The sequence below is a fragment of the Apteryx mantelli genome, unplaced genomic scaffold (genome assembly GCF_036417845.1).
Source record: "Apteryx mantelli isolate bAptMan1 unplaced genomic scaffold, bAptMan1.hap1 HAP1_SCAFFOLD_40, whole genome shotgun sequence".
Lineage (NCBI taxonomy): Eukaryota > Metazoa > Chordata > Aves > Apterygiformes > Apterygidae > Apteryx > Apteryx mantelli.
The window spans coordinates 924,938-942,500 of record NW_027118755.1 but is presented as its reverse complement, the minus strand read 5'-3'; the positions used below and the strand labels follow the sequence as shown (position 1 = coordinate 942,500).

At 47.3% G+C, this 17,563-nt stretch overlaps 2 protein-coding genes across 2 annotated transcripts in view; one reads left to right on the top strand and one right to left on the bottom strand.

Moving 5' to 3' along the window:
* Nucleotides 1-17,563, top strand: part of LOC136996504 (SUN domain-containing protein 3-like) — a 512,910-nt gene that overhangs the window by 433,474 nt on the left and 61,873 nt on the right. The window lies entirely within an intron of this gene.
* Nucleotides 16,234-17,202, bottom strand: LOC136996432 (olfactory receptor 12D1-like). The gene has a single exon (XM_067317356.1). The coding sequence runs from the start codon at nt 17,200-17,202 to the stop codon at nt 16,234-16,236; it is 969 nt and encodes a 322-aa protein (XP_067173457.1).

The window sequence follows — 17,563 nt, the reverse complement described above, 5'->3', positions numbered from 1 at the left end:
ATGGATGAGAGGAGGAGGAGATGGACTTTCCAAGTCAACAACTGGCTGTGCCACTGGTGTTGGCAACAGGGTTTTGGTTTCTATGACCATGGGACCCTGTTTGAAGATTGACAACTGATGGCGAGGGATGGGATCCACCTCACGAGGCGGGGCACGTGGGTCTTTGCCAACAGGTTGGCCAACCTGCTAAGGAGGGCTTTAAACTAGGAAGGATGGGGGAAGGGGAGAGTTATAGTGCCAGGGTAGCTGGCAAAAGACTGCTCAAGTCGGGATGCCTCCAGCAGGTGAATGCAGCCAAGGAAGTGTGTATGGGATGTGGCTATGGAGGATCCTCTTGTATCCCTCCTGGGAAACCTGCATGCTCGATCACCTCTCTGAAATGTCTGTACACCAATGCACGCAGCATGGGGAACAAACAGGAAGAACTAGAGATCTGTGTGTGGTTGCAGGGCCATGATCTCATTGCCATTACAGAGACATGGTGGGATAGCTCGCATGATTGGAGTGCTATCATGGATGGCTACGTGTTTTTTGGGAAAGACAGGCCAGGAAAGCGAGGTGCTGGAGTTGCTCTTTATGTGAGAGAGCAACTGCAATGTATTGAGCTGTGCCTAGGGGTGGATGAAGAGCAAGTCAAGAGCTTATGGGTAAGGATCAAAGGGCAGGCTAGCATGGGTGACACTGTTGTGGGTGTTTACTACAGGCCACCTGATCAGGAAGAGGAAGTCAATGAGGCCTTCTACAGACAACTGGAAGTAGCCTCACAACCCCAGGCCCTGGTTCTCATGGGGGACCTCAACCACCCTGATATTTGCTGGAAAGACAACACAGCTAGGCTCAAATGGTCCTGGAGGTTCCCGCAGAGCATTGGTGACAACTTCTTGACACAGGTGGTGGAGGAGCCAACAAGGAGAGGTGTGCTGCTGGACCTCGTACTAACAAACAAAGAAGGACTGGTGGAAGATGTGAAGGTCGGGGGCTGCCTTGGCTGCAGTGACCATGAGATGGTGGAGTTCAGGATCCTGCAAGGAGGCAGCAGGGCACCAAGTAGGATCGCAACCCTGGACTTGAGGAGAGCAAACTTTGTCGTCTTCAGGGACCTACTTGGAGGAATGCCATGGGTTAGGGCCCTAGAAGGAAGGGGCGTTCAAGAGAGCTGGTTAATATTCAAAAATCACTACCTCCAGGCTCAAGAGCGGTGCATCCCTATGAGTAGGAAGTCAAGCAAAGGAGGCAGGAGACCTGCATGGATGAACAAGGAGCTCCTGGCAAAACTCAACCAGAAGAAGGAAGTATACAGAAAGTGGAAAGGGGGATAGGCCACTTGGGAGGATTATAGGAACGTTGTCAGAGTATGCAGGGATGTGACGAAGAAGGCTAAGGCCCGTTTGGAATTAACTCTGGCAAGGGATGTCAAGGACAGCAAGAAGGGCTTCTTCAAATACATCAGTAGCAAGAGGAAGACTAGGGAAAATGTGGGCCCTTTGCTGAATGGGGTGGGTGCCCTGGTGATGAAGGATGCAGAGAAGGCAGAGTTCCTGAATGCCGCCTTTGCTTCAGTCTTTACTGCTCAGGCCAGCGCTCAGGAATCCCAGACCCTGGAGGCAAGAGAGAGAAAGTCTGGAGAAAGGAAGACTTTCCCTTGGTGGAGGAGGAGTGGGTTAGAGATCATTTAAGCAAACTTGACACCCACAAATCCGTGGGCCCTGATGGGATGCACCCACGAGTGGTGAGGGAGCTGGCGGATGTCATTGCTAAGCCACTCTCCATCATCTTTGAAAGGTCATGGAGAACAGGAGAGGTGCCTGAGCACTGGAAGAAAGCCAGTGTCACTCCAGCCTTCCAAAACGGCAAGAAGGAGGAGGCAGGGAACTACAGGCCAGTCAGCCTCACCTGCATCCCTGGAAAGGTGATGGAGCAGCTCATCCTGGAGGTCATCTCCAAGCATCTGGAGGACAAGAAGGTGATCAGGAGTAGTCAGCATGGCTTCACCAAGGGGAAATCATGCTTAACCAATCTGATAGCCTTCTATGATGGAATGACTGGCTGGGTGTATGAGGGGAGAGCAGTGGATGTTGTCTCCCTTGACTTCAGCAAGTCTTTTGACACTGTTTCCCATAACATCCTCATAGACAAGCTCAGGAAGTGTGGGTTAGATGAGTGGACAGTGAGGTGGACTGAGAACTGGCTGAATGGCAGAGCTTGGAGGGTTGTGATCAGCGACACAGAGTCTAGCTGGAGGTCTGTAGCTAGTGGTGTCCTCCAGGGGTCAGTACTGGGTCCAGTCTTGTTCAACATCTTCATCAATGACCTGGATGAAGGGACAGAGTGCACCCTCAGCAACTTTCCCGACGATACAAAACTGGGAGGAGTGGCTGATACGCCAGAGGGCTGTGCTGCCATTCAGAGAGACCTGGACAGGCTGGAGAGGTGGGCAGAGAGGAACCTCCTGAAGTTCAACAAAGGCAAGTTCAGGGTCCTGCACCTGGGGAGGAATAACCCCATGCACCAGGACAGGTTGGGGCTGGACCTGCTGGAAAGCAGCTCTGCGGAGAAGGACCTGGGAGTGCTGGTGGACAACAAGTTGACCATGAGCCAGCAGTGTGCCCTTGTGGCCAAGAAGGCCAATGGTATGCTGGGGTGCATGAGGAAGGGTGTTGCCAGCAGGTCGAGGGAGGTGATTCTCCCCCTCTACTCAGCCCTGGTGAGGCCACATCTGGAGTACTGCATCCAGTTCTGGGCTCCCAGTACAAGAGGGATGTGGCACTACTGGAGCAAGTCCAGCGAAGGGCTACAAAGATGATTAGGGGACTGGAGCATCTCTCTTATGAGGAAAGGCTGAGAGAGCTGGGCCTGTGTAGGCTGGAGAAGAGAAGGCTGAGGGGGGAATCTTACCAGTGTGTGTTAGTATCTGAAGGGAAGGTGTTGAGAGGATGGGACCAGACTCTTTTCAGTGATGCCCGGCAAGAGGACAAGAAGCAATGGGCACAAGCTGAAACACAGTCGGTTCCATATGAACATGAGGAAAATCTTTGACTGTGAGGGTGACAGAGCACTGGAACAGGTTGCCCAGAAAGGCTGTTGAGTCTCCATCCCTGGAGATATTCAAAACCCACCTGGACGTGATCCTCTACAATGTGCTCTAGGTGACCCTGCTTGAGCAGGGGGATTGGACTAGTTGATCCCCAGAGGTCCCTTCCAACCTCAGCCATTCTGTGATTCTGCAGCTGTTACCTTTTATCACCAAGTTGTTTCATTGATTTCATGGGCAAACTTTTTTCCAATAAGTTTATTGGTATTCCAAGCATCTATGTATTCCTGCTGCAATTCTATCAGTAGTCCCTTGAGTCTTAAGCTGTCAGGGAGCAGAAAGAGCCGGCTACTCCCTAAAGGATAGGGAGCAGAATGGCAAAGTGATAACACAGCCATCAGGACAGAGGCCTCACCAGTCAGGGCTGAATCCCACAGTACCAGAGCCAGGCAAACAGGGCAGACACAGAGATCACATCCAGGTTCAGCCAAGAGTCTAGACCATCAGGCAAGTTTGTGATGATGGGCCAGGTCCAAGGCCAAGCCAGGAAGTCAACCCACTGGTGAGGATCAGGTCCAACGATCACCAGGCAGGTCCGTGGATCAGCAGGGTGTAGTGTCTAGAATCTATGCCCAGGCCCAGCTCTGGCTGAGCTGGAAAACAGCACCTTTGCAATATAACTCAGGTAGAGACTGAAGGCCCAGGGCAGAGATTAAATGGGGCTCCTGGGGTCACAGGCAGAGGGTGTGGGTAGAGGCCCCCCGTGTGCCTGCTCAGGGCCATTAAGTCCTATTAGTGCTCACTGTACCTTGACACCACCCTCAGTTATTTTGGGAGGGCCAGAGCAGGAGTTTCCTGATGCCTGGGAAAAGGTAGATGTTGCACCCATCTGCAAGAAAAGCATGAAGAAGGATCTGGGGAATTACAGGCCTGTCACCCTTACCTCAGTCCCTGGGAAGGGATGGGAACAAATCCTCCTGGCAGCCATTCCTAAACACAGGGTGGACAAGAAGGAGATTGGTGAACCAGTATGGACTGACCAAGGGAACTGGTCAAGAGCATTGGACCGTGAATGGCTTAATTCATTAATTCCCTGGATAATGGGATAGCATGCACTTTTAGCACACTTGCAGGTGATACCTATTTGCAGGTTTGTGTGTGTGGGGGGGGAATCCTTGAGCAATCTTACCTATCTCATCGTGCTTTGAGTGGGGTGTTTGGACTAGGTGATGTCCAGAGTTTCTATGGTTCAATGAATCTTTCGTTTGTGAGCTGCATAAAGACAGAATAGGTAGAGGAAAAATAAAAGACAGAGAGGCAGAGCTACACATATATGTCAATACAAAAATAGAAGTTCCTCTGAACAATGTTTCTCAACTCAACAGTTCTCCATTCTCCATTCAAAGTAGGAAGATCATTTTGGTAAATGGCTATATGTGTATATATCTATATATGTTTGTGCGTGTATATATAGATCTCTGTATATATCCTCATACAGGGAGGGTAATCAGCTTGCTAGTGCATGCTTATGGTGTTGTCAATAGAAACCTATGAAAAAGTGATGAGAATTTACTTTAAAAACTCCCTTGAAATTCTGAAAATGAAGACTTTTTCAGCTATTAGACAGAGTTCCTTACTGAATAGATTTCAACTTTCTACTAAAATCTACCTTCTGTTGCACACACAGAGGTGGCTATTGCTGTCTGAGATACCCTGGGGAAGCTGAAGCACCCACCTGCGACTGGGAGATGTGACCCAGGACGTGCAGCAGGCCTTTGTGGCGCATTAGCTGGTCACTAGGAATGGTACAAGACATCTCAGTTGAGGCCACTTATTTCTCTCTGCTGACTAGAAAGGGAAGTCTAGTCAACTCGATTTGACACAGACATCTGCATTGAAGATCTCTAACATTGAACGAGATCGGTCTCATCCCTGCCTCCACCTAAAATGGAGTCACATTTCGTTTACCCTGCAGGGAGTGAGCAGAAGTGGGGCTTGATATTCTAGAGACCACTTTAAGAAGTCACTGTAACACAGATATGGTGAGATGACTGCAAATTTGGCTATTCAAAATAGAACTTTTTTTTGTTGTCCCCCAAGCTAGTCACCCTGCTTCTATCAGTTGAGAGAGTCCATCCTCTCAGTGTGTGGTGTGTGACTCTCTCTGAACCAAAAGTGATGATTGGCATGCACAGTCCTGGGCAGGAAGTGTTTATGGGGACACTGGGCTCTGTGTATGATGCAAAAATAGGTTCTAATGGTGTAGGGCAGATGTATACAAAATGCCAACAAAAAATGAAACAACAAAGAAATTAAGAAAAAATATAGGAAGCAAAGGAGATGTTTTATTACACTTTTTTTCTTTTTAATTTTGTTTGTGTTCTTATCCTTTGCCTTTTGTTCTGTTTTAATACATTGGACTTGGGGGTGGGGGTGGCCTGTGATGTTTTTGTTTGCAAAGGAAGACAATTTTCAAAATTAGGGTGGGTTTCAGTTACAGAAACACAGGCATCTTGGTGCCACTACAGACACCCTGGTACCCTCTGCCAGCCTCCATCTTCAGCTCCAGAGGGGTTCTGGTCTCCCCTAGGTCCTGCATGATAGCTGTCAGTCCCAGGGAAACACCTCAGAAACACTGGGGCCTCTAAAATTGGCACTAGATGCTTAATGTTTAGGAAACTGAGCTCTGCCTGGAAAATTGGAGAATATTCTTCAACATTAAAAAAAAAAAGGAAAGAAAACAAAAAAAAGGCACATTTTAGCAGCTGAAATCCTTGAATAATTTTAATAAAATGTTAATGTTTTCCTATAGTGCCAAACTGGAAATTTCCAGGAAGCATGTTAACCTCAGGAGAAGAAATATTCATCTTCCCCAGTACTTGCATTACTACTGCTCTGTCTATTATACAGTGTTTATTCTAATTACAGTTTTTATTCTAACTAATCTTTCATGTATTTCTGCACGTCCTTATTAAGTTGACCATTTCTAAAGTCATCTGTTCAGAAGACTACCTGGACATACCCATTAGGCATTGTCCATTCAGTATTCCTCCTCCCGTTATTCTTTGTTCATTCAAATACCTATCAGCTACCCAGCTGCTACTTTGAATTACAGGGATTTTAAAGCTTGCCTCCTCTTTCAGTATTTTGTTTAATTATCTCATTAGCCAAGTCCTTAACTGTGTTTCTAACTATCATTTCCTATCTCTTTATCTGAAATACTTCCAGGAAGGTTATTCCCTGTGGAATAGTTATTCCCTGTGGCCAGTCTGTACACGAATGCATGCAACATGGGGAATAAACAGGAAGAACTAGAGATGTGTGTGTGGTCGCAGGGCCATGATCTCATTGCCATTACAGAGACATGGTGGGATAGCTCGCATGATTGGAGTGCTGTCATGGACGGCTACGTGCTTTTTAGGAAAGACAGGCCAGGAAAGCGAGGTGCTGGAGTTGCTCTTTATGTGAGGGAGCAACTGGAATGTATTGAGCTGTGCCTAGGGGTGGATGAAGAGCGAGTCGAGAGCTTATGGGTAAGGATTAAAGGGCAGGCTAGCATGGGTGACACTGTTGTGGGTGTTTACTACAGGCCACCTGATCAGGAAGAGGAAGTCAATGAGGCCTTCTACAGACAACTGGAAGTAGCCTCACAACCCCAGGCCCTGGTTCTCATGGGGGACCTCAACCACCCTGATATTTGCTGGAAAGACAACACAGCTAGGCTCAAATGGTCCTGGAGGTTCCCGCAGAGCATTGGTGACCACTTCTTGACACAGGTGGTGGAGGAGCCAACAAGGAGAGGTGTGCTGCTGGACCTTGTACTAACAAACAAAGAAGGACTGGTGGAAGATGTGAAGGTTGGGGGCAGCCTTGGCTGCAGTGACCATGAGATGGTGGAGTTCAGGATCCTGCGAGGAGGCAGCAGGGCAATAAGCAGGATCGCAACCCTAGACTTCAGGAGAGCAAACTTTGGCCTCTTCAGGGACCTACTTGGAGGAATGCCATGGGTTAGGGTCCTAGAAGGAAGGGGAGTTCAAGAGAGCTGGTTAATATTCAAACATCACTTCCTCCAGGCTCAAGAGCGGTGCATCCCTATGAGTAGGAAGTCAAGCAAAGGGGGCAGGAGACCTGCATGGATGAGCAAGGAGCTCTTGGCAAAACTCAACCAGAAGGAGGAAGTCCACAGAAAGTGGAAAGGGGGATAGGCCACTTGGGAGGAATATAGGAACGTTGTCAGAGTATGCAGGGATGTGCTGAGGAAGGCTAAGGCCCGTTTGGAATTAATTCTGGCGAGAGATGTCAAGGACAGCAAGAAGGGCTTCTTCAAATACATCAGTAGCAAGAGGAAGACTAGGGAAAATGTGGGCCCTTTGCTGAATGGGGTGGGTGCCCTGGTGACGAAGGATGCAGAGAAGGCAGAGTTACTGAATGCCGCCTTTGCTTCAGTCTTTACTGCTCAGGCCAGCGCTCAGAAATCCCAGACCCTGGAGGCAAGAGAGAAAGTCTGGAGGAAGGAAGACTTTCCCTTGGTTGAGGAGGATCGGGTTAGAGATCATTTAAGCAAACTTGACACCCACAAATCCGTGGGCCCTGATGGGATGCACCCATGAGTGCTGAGGGAGCTGGCAGACATTATTGCTAAGCCACTCTCAATCATCTTTGAAAGGTCATGGAGAACAGAGGGTTGCCTGAAGACTGGAAGAAAGCCAGTGTCACTCCAGTCTTCAAAAAGGGCAAGAGGGAGGGCCCAGGCAACTACAGGCCAGTCAGCCTCACCTGCATCCCTGGAAAGGTGATGGAGCAGCTCATGCTGGAGGCCATCTCCAAGCATGTGGTGGACAAGAAGGTGATCAGGAGTAGTCAGCATGGCTTCACCAAGGGGAAATCATGCCTAACCAATCTGATAGCCTTCTATGATGGAATGACTGGCTGGGTAGATGAGGGGAGAGCAGTGGATGCTGTCTCCCTTGACTTCAGCAAGGCTTTTGACACTGTTTCCCATAACATCCTCATAGGGAGGCTCAGGAAGTGTGGGCTGGAGGAGTGGACAGTGAGGTGGATTGAGAACTGGCTGAATGGCAGAGCTCAGAGCATTGTGCTCAGCGGCGCAGAGTCTAGTTGGAGGCCTGTAGCTAGCAGTGTGCCCCAGGGGTCAGCGCTAGGTCCAGTCTTCTTCAACTTCTTCATCAATGACCTGGATGAAGGGACAGAGTGCACCCTCAGCAAGTTGGCTGAGGATCCAAAACTGGGAGGAGTGGCTGATACGCCAGAGGGCTGTGCTGCCATTCAGAGAGACCTGGACAGGCTGGAGAGGTGGGCGGAGAGGAACCTCCTGAAGTTCAACAAAGGCAAGTGCAGGGTCCTGCCCCTAGGGAGGAATAACCCCATGCACCAGGACAGGTTGGGGGCTGACCTGCTGGAAAGCAGCTCTGCCGAGAAGGACCTGGGAGTGCTGGTGGACACCAAGCTAAGCATGAGGCAGCAATGTGCCCTTGTGGCCAAGAAGGTCAATGGTATCCTGGGGTGCATGAGGAAGAGTGTTGCCAGCAGGTCGAGGGAGGGGATCCTCCCCCTCTCCTCAGACCTGCTGAGGCCACATCTGGAGTACTGCATCCAGTTCTGGGTTCCCCAGTACAAGAGGGATGTGGCACTACTGGAGCAAGTCCAGCGAAGGGCTACAAAGATGATTAGGGGACTGGAACATCTCTCTTATGAGGAAAGGCTGAGAGAGCTGGGCCTGTTTAGCCTGGAGAAGAGAAGGCTGAGAGGAGATCTTATCAATGTGTACAAGTATGTGAAGGGAGGGTGTCAGGAGGATGGAGCCAGACTCTTTTCAGTGGTGCCCAGTGACAGGACGCGAGGCAACGGGCACAAACTGAAACACAGACAATTCCATCTGTATATGAGGAAAAACTCTTGACTGTGAGGGTGACAGAGCACTGGAACAGGTTGCCCAGAGAGGTTGTGGAGTTTCCTTCTATGGAGATATTCAAAAGCCTCCTGGACACGATCATGTGCAAGGTGCTGTAGGTGACCCTGCTTGAGCAGGGAGGTTGGACTAGATGATCTCCAGAGGTCCCTTCCAGCCTCAACCATTCTGTGATTGTGTGATTATGATCTGGAAGAATACATTAAATCTGTGATTCTGTGATTCTATTAATAAAGTGGGATATTTGCAATCTTGTTGGTGGTGTTATGCTTAATTACTTTGGGCTGACAGGTGGAATAGTAAAATTGAAAAAATACACTGCATCAGTTTTCCTTTATAAAAATTCTTGTGAAAACAGCACCCAAAGAATATTTGAAATTCTCTCTACAAATGCAGCTACATATGAGTCTTCTCTGGGAAGAGTGTGAAAAATAATTCAGTACTCCTGCCAATTCTGTCCTGCTTTGGAGTTCTGGAATCTCTTTTCTTTGTTACTTCTTATGCAGTGAGCAATTGCTGACCTGGATTAAGAGACTGTCAATACAGAGCTTTCAGGCCAGACTGTAGCAAATGCAAACTCAAGGTGTTGTGTAAATGGTGTTACGAGTAGTGAATTCAGCCAGATATTCTTCTCCTAAGTAATTAAGCCAGACTTCCCCCCATAGAGAAGCATAAGAAAAATCTTGGCTGTCTTTCTTTTAGAGTTGCAGTCCTGTGTTCCTTTCCAAACGCATAAGTTCTTGTTTCAGCCTAAGTGCAATCACTCAGAACAGTTCCTCTCGACTCTTGGGAACTGGGGCTTTTAAACTGAAGCACAGAGACCATTACTGAGATATTCAAGTTCACACAGACACAGGCACACATCCTGTGACAGTCCTTCCAACACCTGACTGAATACTTGGGAGAGTTACTGAACTGCTGCAAAACATTGTGGTGGAGCTTCCACACCAATGCCAGAAAGCTGCAATGTGTGAATACTCTCAGGTCAGATGCTTTTAGTACATAGACAGTAGGAACAGGCTGATCAGTACTGTGAAATTACTATTGTGTGTCAAATGTATAAATGTTTGTAGCTTTGCAATTACTGCCATATATTGAGTGTATCTTATAAAGTGCTTATACTGTGGTAGTCATTTAAGTTACATAGTAGCATTTTTTATATATATATATAATTAAACTGTAGATGTGTAATTTACAAGTTTAGGAGTGTGTGTATTGCTTCCCATGTCCTGAGATTGAACCATAGCTCAGCTGGTCTGGGCCATTTGCTCAAGCTACATTATCACATTATTTGCCATAGTCAGAACGATGCAGACTTAACAATGGATACACTGATTGAACAGGCTTTACCTATGGAATGATTAGAAAAGGCCACTCACTTTTCCTGACCCTAGATGGGACGAGACCTGAGCAGCTGCTAACTGGCAGAAACTGAATGAAATTCAAAAGCAAGTAGAGACCTCTGAGGACTGTTAATAGGTCTGGGGTGAGGAGCAGGGGGTGCCAGTTCTTCGCCATGATATTGTTAAGCCTCTTGTAATCTATACAGGGCTGTAGTCTTCCTCCCCTCCTCCGGCATGAGGAGCCAGGATGAGTGGTAGATAAACCACTGTGCCAGATTGTCCTTGAGGTATTCTTTGAGGGCTGCTAATTCAGGGTGGCAAGGCACCTCATTTCTTGGGATCAGGTCAACGTGGCAGTCATATGTGTCATAGGTCATATGGTAGCGTTTCCTCCCCCTTCTTCTCAAAGACATCTGTAAAGTCACTCATAGTGTTTTGGAGGGAGTAGGGCAGTGAGTGAGGCAGAGGCAGAGTTACAGTCCTGGGGCCTGGGTGATTCAGGGTGGCAGGCTGTGGGGCTTGGCAGAGCTCTGGTGCTGCAGGGATCTTGGTTCTGAGGCTGTGTGTGGTGAGAACAGAGCCATGGTCTGTAGGTGTCATACTTGGCCCAGTTAGCGTGCAATTATGTTCCTTGTTTTTTGTCTTCCAGGGGAGTGTTGCAGGGCTCTTGGCACCAATCAAGTCCATGGCAACCCTGCAGCCAGGAAACTGCTCATAGAGTGCAGAGCCAGGGACGTGGAAAACTCTGGACCAACTCACATAGGTGCTGTGGTGGGGGACACAGTCATAACATAATCCTATACGTCACACTATGAAGGTTCAATAGCAACAACCGAGACAGTAACATAATAAAAAAATATGTTTATTTTCTCACACAACCTCTTGGATTAGTTACATCCATTAAAATAATGCTATTACTAATTTAGAAAGGATAACCCCAAACCATCAGTTACTGTGCTATTAATTGGAAACACTGCTTACCCCAACTTGAAAGCCAGCTTATTCACTCTCTTAGTGAGAGGACTCTCAACCTCCAGTAGTTACCTTAACCCAGTGTCCCAGGAAAAGGTGACGGGGTGGGGGATACTCACGGTCCAGCTGAAGAGGATGATCAGGTCATGTTCCCGTCCCCTGCTCAAACTCTCTTAGCTTCCAAGTCTCTTTTTATATGGCTGGGGCTCTGGGCAAACACTGCTTTTGCTGACCTTTGCGAGTTCCACAATCACTGGACTGTTTGTTTTTCTGCTTGGAAAGACCCAGCTAGCGAGGCAAGACCACAATACCTCCATATCGCTTCTTCCCTCCCTGAGGGTCCATGCAGTTTTGATTCCCCAGACTTATCAGGTGGCACACTTCTTTAGTCCTGTCTATTCTTCTATTCCACAGCCTTGTGCATATCACTCCTTGCACTTATCAGTTGACAAACTTCTTCAGTCCTGTTAACTCTTTGCTTGCTCGTCACTACAGCAGGAGAAAGCCTCACAGTCACAGCCCCTGGTATACTCACGGGTGATTCGAACCACCCTGATGTCTGCCAGAAGGGCAGCGCAGCTGGGCACAAGGAACTGAGCAGATTTCTGGAATTCACAGAAGATAATTTCTTGGTGAAGGTGATTGATGAACTGACTAGGAGAGATGCTTTGTTGGACCTGATACACTGGAGGGCATGGCTGCTATTCAGAGGGCCTTGACAGGCTGGAGAAATGGGCTAACAGGAACCTCCTGAAATGAAGGAAAAGCAAATACTATGGCTCGAATCTGGGTGGAATAACCCCATGTAACAGTGCAGGCTGTGTCCAACTATCAAGTAAGCAGGTCTGCAGAGAAAGATCTGGGGATTCTGAAAGACAAGAGCTTGAAAATGAGTCTGCAGTGTGTCACTGCAGCAAATGGAGGCCAACCACACCTTGGGTGTATTAGTAAGAGTGCAGCCAGCAGGTCCAGAGGGAAGTGATCCTTACCCTCTCTTTACTACTTGTGAGAATATCTCTAAGCATTGTGTCCAGTTTTGGACTCCCCAGTACATGAAGGACGTTGACATACTGGAGCAAGTCCAGTGGAGGCTCTCAAGAGGCTCAGGGGACTTGAGCACATGATGCACAAGGAGATGGTGAGGAAACTGGGCTTGGTCAGCCTTAGGAGGAGAAGGCTAATGCGACACCTTTTTGCTGTCTACAACTACCTGATCAGCGGATACAGAGAAGACAAAGCCAGGCTCATCTCAGATCTGCACGGTGATAGCACAAGAGGTAAGGGACACAAGTTGGAACATGGGAAATTCTTATTAGATATATGTTTTTATTTAATTTGTTTTTATTGTTATTATTATTTACCATGAGAGTGGTCAGATACTGGAAGAAGTTCCCCAGAAAGGTCACGGAATCTCCACCCTCAGAGGTGTTCAAGACTTAACCAGACAAATCCCTAACAATTTCATCTTCTTAGACCTGCTTTGAGGAGGGGTTTAGACTAGATGACCTCTGGGGGTCTCTTCCAATTATTCTGTAATTCTAAGATTACAAATGCTTTGAATCAATAACATCCTCTTCTACTATTTTGTGTGTAGAACACCAAAGCGTTAACACTGCTGTAACATAAGTTATGCGGTAGCTAAATGCTCAAAAAGAAGAAGGTATTTATTTTCTGCAGTCTTAGATGGGAGATTCATCCACCCAAAATCAGATTTCTAGCGTATAGATATTTATACTAAAACTTGTATTGCCTTTGTGCAGGTAATGGATAGAATTGGTCATATCTCAGGTGTGATTTGTCTCCTGAGGTAGGGGTGGGCTTTACAACCAGGTTCACCTATCTGCATTTCTGTGTCTACAGGATATGTGTGCACATGTGAGCTATCCCTCCAAAGCTCCTGTTACAGTACATGGAAATCTATGGCTCAATTTATTTGTCCACACATAGGAATCTTGTACCATCAGGGAGGCCCCCAGGTTTTCTGTCTGACCTCCAGTTTCTGCTCCACAAGCCAAGGGTCTGCCTTGTGTTGTACTTACCAGCCCCTGAAGATATTGTATGGCATCTCAGGTCCTCTTTCATTTGTAAAATGAACCTGAAACAACAACACCAGCTGTGGATGTCCGTATTGAAGGTGTCTGAAGGTAAGGGAGATGGATCCTTTAGGAGTCAGTCTCCTGACTCCTGCTGGAGCGAGGGTCTGCTCTTCTGAACCTAAATCATAAAAACCCTTCCTGCAGTAAGTGCAAAAGGAGAAACACTTTGAGGACAATTCACACTCTTCTGTCACCCCCATCAAATACCTCTTTTAAAATGAGTCTTAAAAGAGGGCAGAAATTTTTCCTCCTTAGTTTTGATCTTCACTGAATGAAACACACCACACTGTGTTTCAAATACAGAATACATGTAGAACTGCTCCCATTAATGCTTTTTACCTGATTTTTAATCTGTTATTCATTTTTCTAGGTGCAATTCGTGACAAAAAAATGAATGAGGACATTAAAACCAGGTCAGGAAAATCATCCTACTGGCATTTGGAAACCTTTACAAATGTCAATACCTCTCTTTCTAGTGTTCCTCATGATTTACATTGTGACCATGTCTGGGAACATCCTCATCATTGTGCTGTTTGTGGCTGATTTGCACTTTGATAACCCATGTACTTCTGCTTGGGAAATCTGCCAATGTTCCACTGTCATGCCCAAGACGCTGGCCAGTTTCCTGAGTGGAGAACAAAAAAATCAATGTTTTTGGCTGTATTACTCAGAATTATATTGTTTAGTTTTCTACCGGGTGCAAAATCTTATTGCCTCTTGGCAAGGTCTTTGTGATTCGGATTAGCAAATAGGCAAAGGATTCTATTATGAAGCTTGCATGAGTGAACAATGCTGCTTCAACTAGTAACTGTGTCTTGGCCATGTGGTTCTTTAGGTATTGACATAATGGTATCTGATTGACATAATGGTATCTCCAATGCAAAAGTCAAATTTCTGTGCCCCACCCCCTTGCAAAATTGTAATTTTGTTGAGGAATGTTATAAAGACGCTGCCTCCAGTGGGCTTTGGGATCCAAGGATTCCTGTCTGGGCACTGGAGCCCAGCCTAGTGCACCGAGGGTCGGCCTCTCCAGCCCAAGCACAGCTGCTGCTCTCCTCTTTGCAAATTCAACCAGTAGTGAGGCTGAGTGTGTATCTCAGACACACACACACACACACACACACACACACACAAACACACAGAGCAGATTAAGGGAAAATACAAGCACTCTGTCCCCCTCCCTCACAGCTATTGCCAAGGTACACGGGCACTATGACCTGTGATCCCCACTCCAGCTGCTGACACTGAGACCTTCACTCCACTCACCCTCGCCACCCTCAGTAGCTGATTTTCAAGTACACTGGCCCAACAACCCATGGTCCTGCTCCGGTGACTGATGCTAGGACCCTCTCTTGCCCCAGTTACTGGCACCACAGACACAAGGGCCATTACCACCTGAGGTCTGACTCCAGTTTCTGGGACCAATCCACTCACCCTTGTCTCTCCCCCTAGATCTTACAGCACTCACAAATGGGATATGAAGACTCAAGTTGCAAGAAAAAACGTGAGTCCTGGTTAAGGTGGATTGGAAAGGCACCATTAAAACCACTGCAGAAGGTCAATATCTTGAAGGGTTAAACAATCACAAAGTCAATCTATCTCATGGACCATGGTGTACCTCCACAGGCTTGACCTGAGTGTTCAGTCAGCAGCTAAAGGCTGGTTACACCTTCCTGCCTGTGCCTGTGGTTCCATGTTCTACTCAAATACTAAAGACAGTGGCTTGGGGATCACTCAGCTGGCTGGTTTGATCCCAGATGTGCAGGCTGGTACACTGCATAGAATTACCCACTCCCAATATAGAATTATTTGATCTGCAGAGCTAAAGGAAGGTATTGATAAAGATTTTGAGAGACTGTGGGTGGCAGCTGAGTGTAGCAAACATGAGAGACCATCGATTTTGGATAAAGAGTGATCAAAGTGATCCCAGTGACACGTGAAGAGGGCAAGATGGTCTTAGAATGTGAGATCCCTCTCCAAAAGTTATCTTTCCAAGTCTACAGAATTGGGGGAAGGAGGAATTTGTGAAATGGACCAAGCTACATTGTCAAGGTTGTGGTATTTCAAGCTTTGGAAATGACACTATCAGTAATGCTGGGCAGTAAAGTTATAGAGGCATTCCCCATAGGAAGCTTGTAACTGTGTTGCAACTATGAGCCAGTGTAAATGCTACCAGGGAATTCCTGGCTAGAGGAACAGGGGAGACCCTAAAAGAGATCAGCAGGCATTGTTTGGTGGAGAGCAAAACTTGCTCCCATATTGTTGCCCTGCTGTACAGAATGCCCATATTAAGAGACACAATGTATTATGTGAGTTATTGGCAAATGAAGTTGCCTACGCAAAGGTGTCTAGTACCATCTCAGAGGCCCTAGGATATCTGACATCCATACAGGGGCGGTCGATCTGGCATAGCGCCTATGGGAGACTTATGCCTTTCTGGAGCAGCAGAGAGACACCAGCTGAGATACCCGGAGTATTTCAAGTGGCATGACACACATGTCTGTATGTGGCCAACTGAACCCCATGGAAAGAAATGAATCCCTCCCTCTCTATCAGCTCTAGGATAAGATGAATCATGCCGCGACTTCTCTTGACAGCTCTGACTGGGGGTGCGATTCAGCTGCCTAAAAGAAATAGAAAAAAAAAGAAAAATCAAGTGACTTTGCAGGTAAATCACTCTAATAAAGGTGTTTTTATTGAAGTATCACTCTCTGGAGCTTCTTCTCTTTTCCAGCTAGATGAATGGGAATGGCTATTCCACCAATATATGTTCATCTTTTAGCACTGCTACTGCCAAGGTAGGAGAGATGAGACCATATCCAGTATGTAGGGCATGCCTCTGATTGCATTGTCCATTGCCTACTACCACACACAAGCTGCAAGGCAGAACATTTTCTGTGCTAGAAACTCTCTGGAGAAAAGTCTTCTCTTTAGGGCACGCTTCACCTCCACATTCCTCAGGGTGTAGATCAAAGGATTGAGGACGGATGTGACAACATTATACATAAGCGTGGATATCATGTCCCGCCTGGGTGAACTCCCTGAAGAAGGTGGCACATAGTTAAAAATGACAGGGACATAGAGTAAGGCCACTACTGTGAGATGGGAGATGCAAGTGGAGAAGGATTTCCTCCTTCCCTCCTTGGACTGGACTTTCAGTTGGAGGAAGGAAAAAATGTATAGGTAAGACAAGAGTGTGAAGACAAAGGGGCCTATCACAATACTCCCTGTGATGATGCTGAGAAGGCCCAGGTTGAGCTGGCTGCTATTGCAGGCCAGTCTCACCACAGGCTTGATGTCACAGAAAAAGTGTTGGATGTGGTTGGGGCCACAGAAATGGAGCCGGGAGGTCATGACTGTGTGCATCAGAGCATGAAGGAAGCCAGTAGTCCAAGTGCCTACAGCCAGCAGCAGGCAGGCCTGTGGGCTCATGATCAGGGTGTAGCGCAGGGGGTTGCAGATGGCCACATAACGGTCATAGGCCATGACAGCCAGAAGCAAAGCTTCACTGCTGCCCAGGAAGTGGAAGAAGTGGAGCTGGCTTAGGCAGCCAGTGTAAGAAATGCCCTGGTGCCCCAAGAGGAGCCCAGCCAGCATTTTGGGCACGGTAACTGTGGAGTAGAAAATATCTAGGCAGGAGAGGTTGAAGAGGAAAAAGTACATGGGGGTGTGTAGCCGGGGTTCACATACCACCACAATCATGATTGCCATATTCCCCAGCAGGCTAAACAGGTACAGCAGTAAGAACAGCATGAAGAGGAATTTCTGTAGCCCTTGAACATTGCTCAGGCCAAGGAGGATGAACTTCCTCACCTCTGTCTGGTTACCCATCCCTGCAGAGAAAGAGAGAATAACTTGGCAGTAACTTCCTGTCTTTCTGTCCTGAGCTGCTATATCCATTTCCCAGAGTCCTCTTCCATAAGATGCATCATCAGCTGATGCTGCCTCATGAATGGAAGAGATCAGATACTGAGTCTGGAAAGGGACATGAAAGAATTCCTTGATTTTCCACCCCAACTGTTTCAACAAATACTAGAAACTGTTGTAACCTAGATGGCCAATACTGATGCCGGAATTGCCACCTGTGTACCAGCTCACTGAAAGGAATGGCGTGTTTGAGAATAGTGAGAAAAGAAAATTATGCAGAAGGAAGGAAGGGAGGGAAGGAAGGAAGAAAGGAAAGAAGGAAAGA

Coding starts and splice junctions, on each gene's coding strand:
- LOC136996432 (XM_067317356.1), bottom strand. CDS start 17,202: ATGGGTAACCAGACAGAGGTGAGGAAGTTCATCCTCCTTGGCCTGAGC.